The sequence below is a fragment of the Acanthisitta chloris genome, unplaced genomic scaffold, assembly GCF_000695815.1.
Source record: "Acanthisitta chloris isolate BGI_N310 unplaced genomic scaffold, ASM69581v1 scaffold27969, whole genome shotgun sequence".
Classification (NCBI taxonomy): domain Eukaryota; kingdom Metazoa; phylum Chordata; class Aves; order Passeriformes; family Acanthisittidae; genus Acanthisitta; species Acanthisitta chloris.
In genome coordinates this window covers 1-1448 of record NW_008691266.1, presented here as the reverse complement: position 1 = coordinate 1448, position 1448 = coordinate 1, and the positions used below count along the sequence as shown (strand labels likewise).

At 58.2% G+C, this 1448-nt stretch overlaps 1 protein-coding gene across 1 annotated transcript in view; it reads left to right on the top strand.

The window, feature by feature from the left end:
- DHX58 (DEXH (Asp-Glu-X-His) box polypeptide 58) overlaps positions 1 to 759 on the top strand; it is a gene marked incomplete at its 5' end in the record, with an annotated part of 3569 nt that extends 2810 nt beyond the window's left edge. The window contains 3 exons of the mRNA XM_009082173.1: positions 1 to 21; positions 211 to 307; positions 580 to 759. The exon at positions 1 to 21 is cut by the window's left edge and continues 176 nt beyond it. Coding sequence (XP_009080421.1) covers positions 1 to 21; positions 211 to 307; positions 580 to 759 — 298 coding nt within the window. The remainder of the gene's footprint in view (positions 22 to 210; positions 308 to 579) is intronic.
- Positions 760 to 1448: the final 689 nt, after the last annotated feature.

Sequence of the window (1448 nt, the reverse complement as noted above, 5' to 3'; positions counted from 1 at the left end):
CAACATCACCCCCAACTTCGGGTAGGAGCCTGTCGTGGGCAGGGGTGAGCGGGCAGGTGGGCAGGGGTGGCACTAACCTGCTGCTGGCTCTTTCTCGGGGTCCCCAGTCCAGGGAGGTCACGAGGACTTTGTGTGATTATGGGAGCACCTGTGCTGCCCTGTTTGTGTCCCTGGACCATCATCCCTAGTGTGGTGGCCCCTTCCTTGCAGGTTGTATTACAAAGTTTCCTCTGGGAAACTGCAGTTCCAGCGGACTTTCAAGGACTGGGAGCCTGGCTGCTGCATCGCCTGCAGAGAGTGCAACCAGGTGAGCACCACAATCCCCCCGTGGCTGCAGCCCAGTTGGAGCTGGAGGAGCATGAGGAGCAATGCCTCGTGTCCCAACTCCTGGCTGAGGAATGGAGCTCTGTCCCCACTGCACATGCCTGTGACATGTGTGTGCTGCAGGACTCAGACACAGGCTGTCTCCAAAGGGAGATGTGCCCTGGGAGCAAGGAGCTGTCCCATGCCTGTGTGTCTGGCCCTGCAGCCTGGGGACACTGCACATGGGCTGTGTGACTCCCCTCCCTGCCCATACAGGACTGGGGGATGGAGATGCTGTACCGGCAGGTGAAGCTGCCCATCCTCTGCATCAAAAACTTCGTGGTGGAGACACCGGCAGAGAAAAAGAAGTACAAGAAGTGGAGTGCTGTGACGTTCCCCATCAAGGAGTTTGACTACCTGGAGTACTGCTCTGACACCTACAATTTGTCCTTCTAGCATGAGCTCTGTCCAGAGGAGGACTATTCCCAGGGCACCTTCAGGGACAGTGGAACCCTTGGACTGAGGACCATGGCTCACTCTTCTCTTCCTCACTGGACCAAGCTCTGCAGCATGTCCTTTGCTGGAGCCTATGGCTGCTGAAGGAGCTTTGCTGCACCTATGCACAAAGGACAAGACACTGGAATGGAAACCACCCGAGCTCTTCTCTGCCCCTCATGCTGCTGCCTTCCCCTCCTGCTCCTATGCTTCAGACTCAAGGGGATCTCCACAACCCAGCTGGGAGAACCAGCCCTTTCCTGTGGGCCCAGGACATGGCCCAGCACTTTGCTCTCATTTTTGAATTTGCCATGTGTCCATTAAAAACACGCATGCTGGACTGGAGGGGCACATTGGCAGCATCACTCATGGCAAGACCTGGCTGGGCACAGGTGGTTTTGAGTGGAAACTTTGCACCAGAGCCAGAACCCCCATTTCGGGGAAGCTGTACCCCACTGTGTCCTGCACCAGCACAGGTGTCCCCAGGAGACAACAGTGTCTCTGGGGCTGTCCTGGCCCTGCCCCATCCACAGACAGTCGCCTGAGCAACCCATCCCCCCGAGACCGAACCTTCCCGCGGCCCAGGACGAGAGTAAACCCCAGAGGTCCCCGGGGGGCTCCAGGGAGTTCCTCAGTCTCTCTGGGGCTGC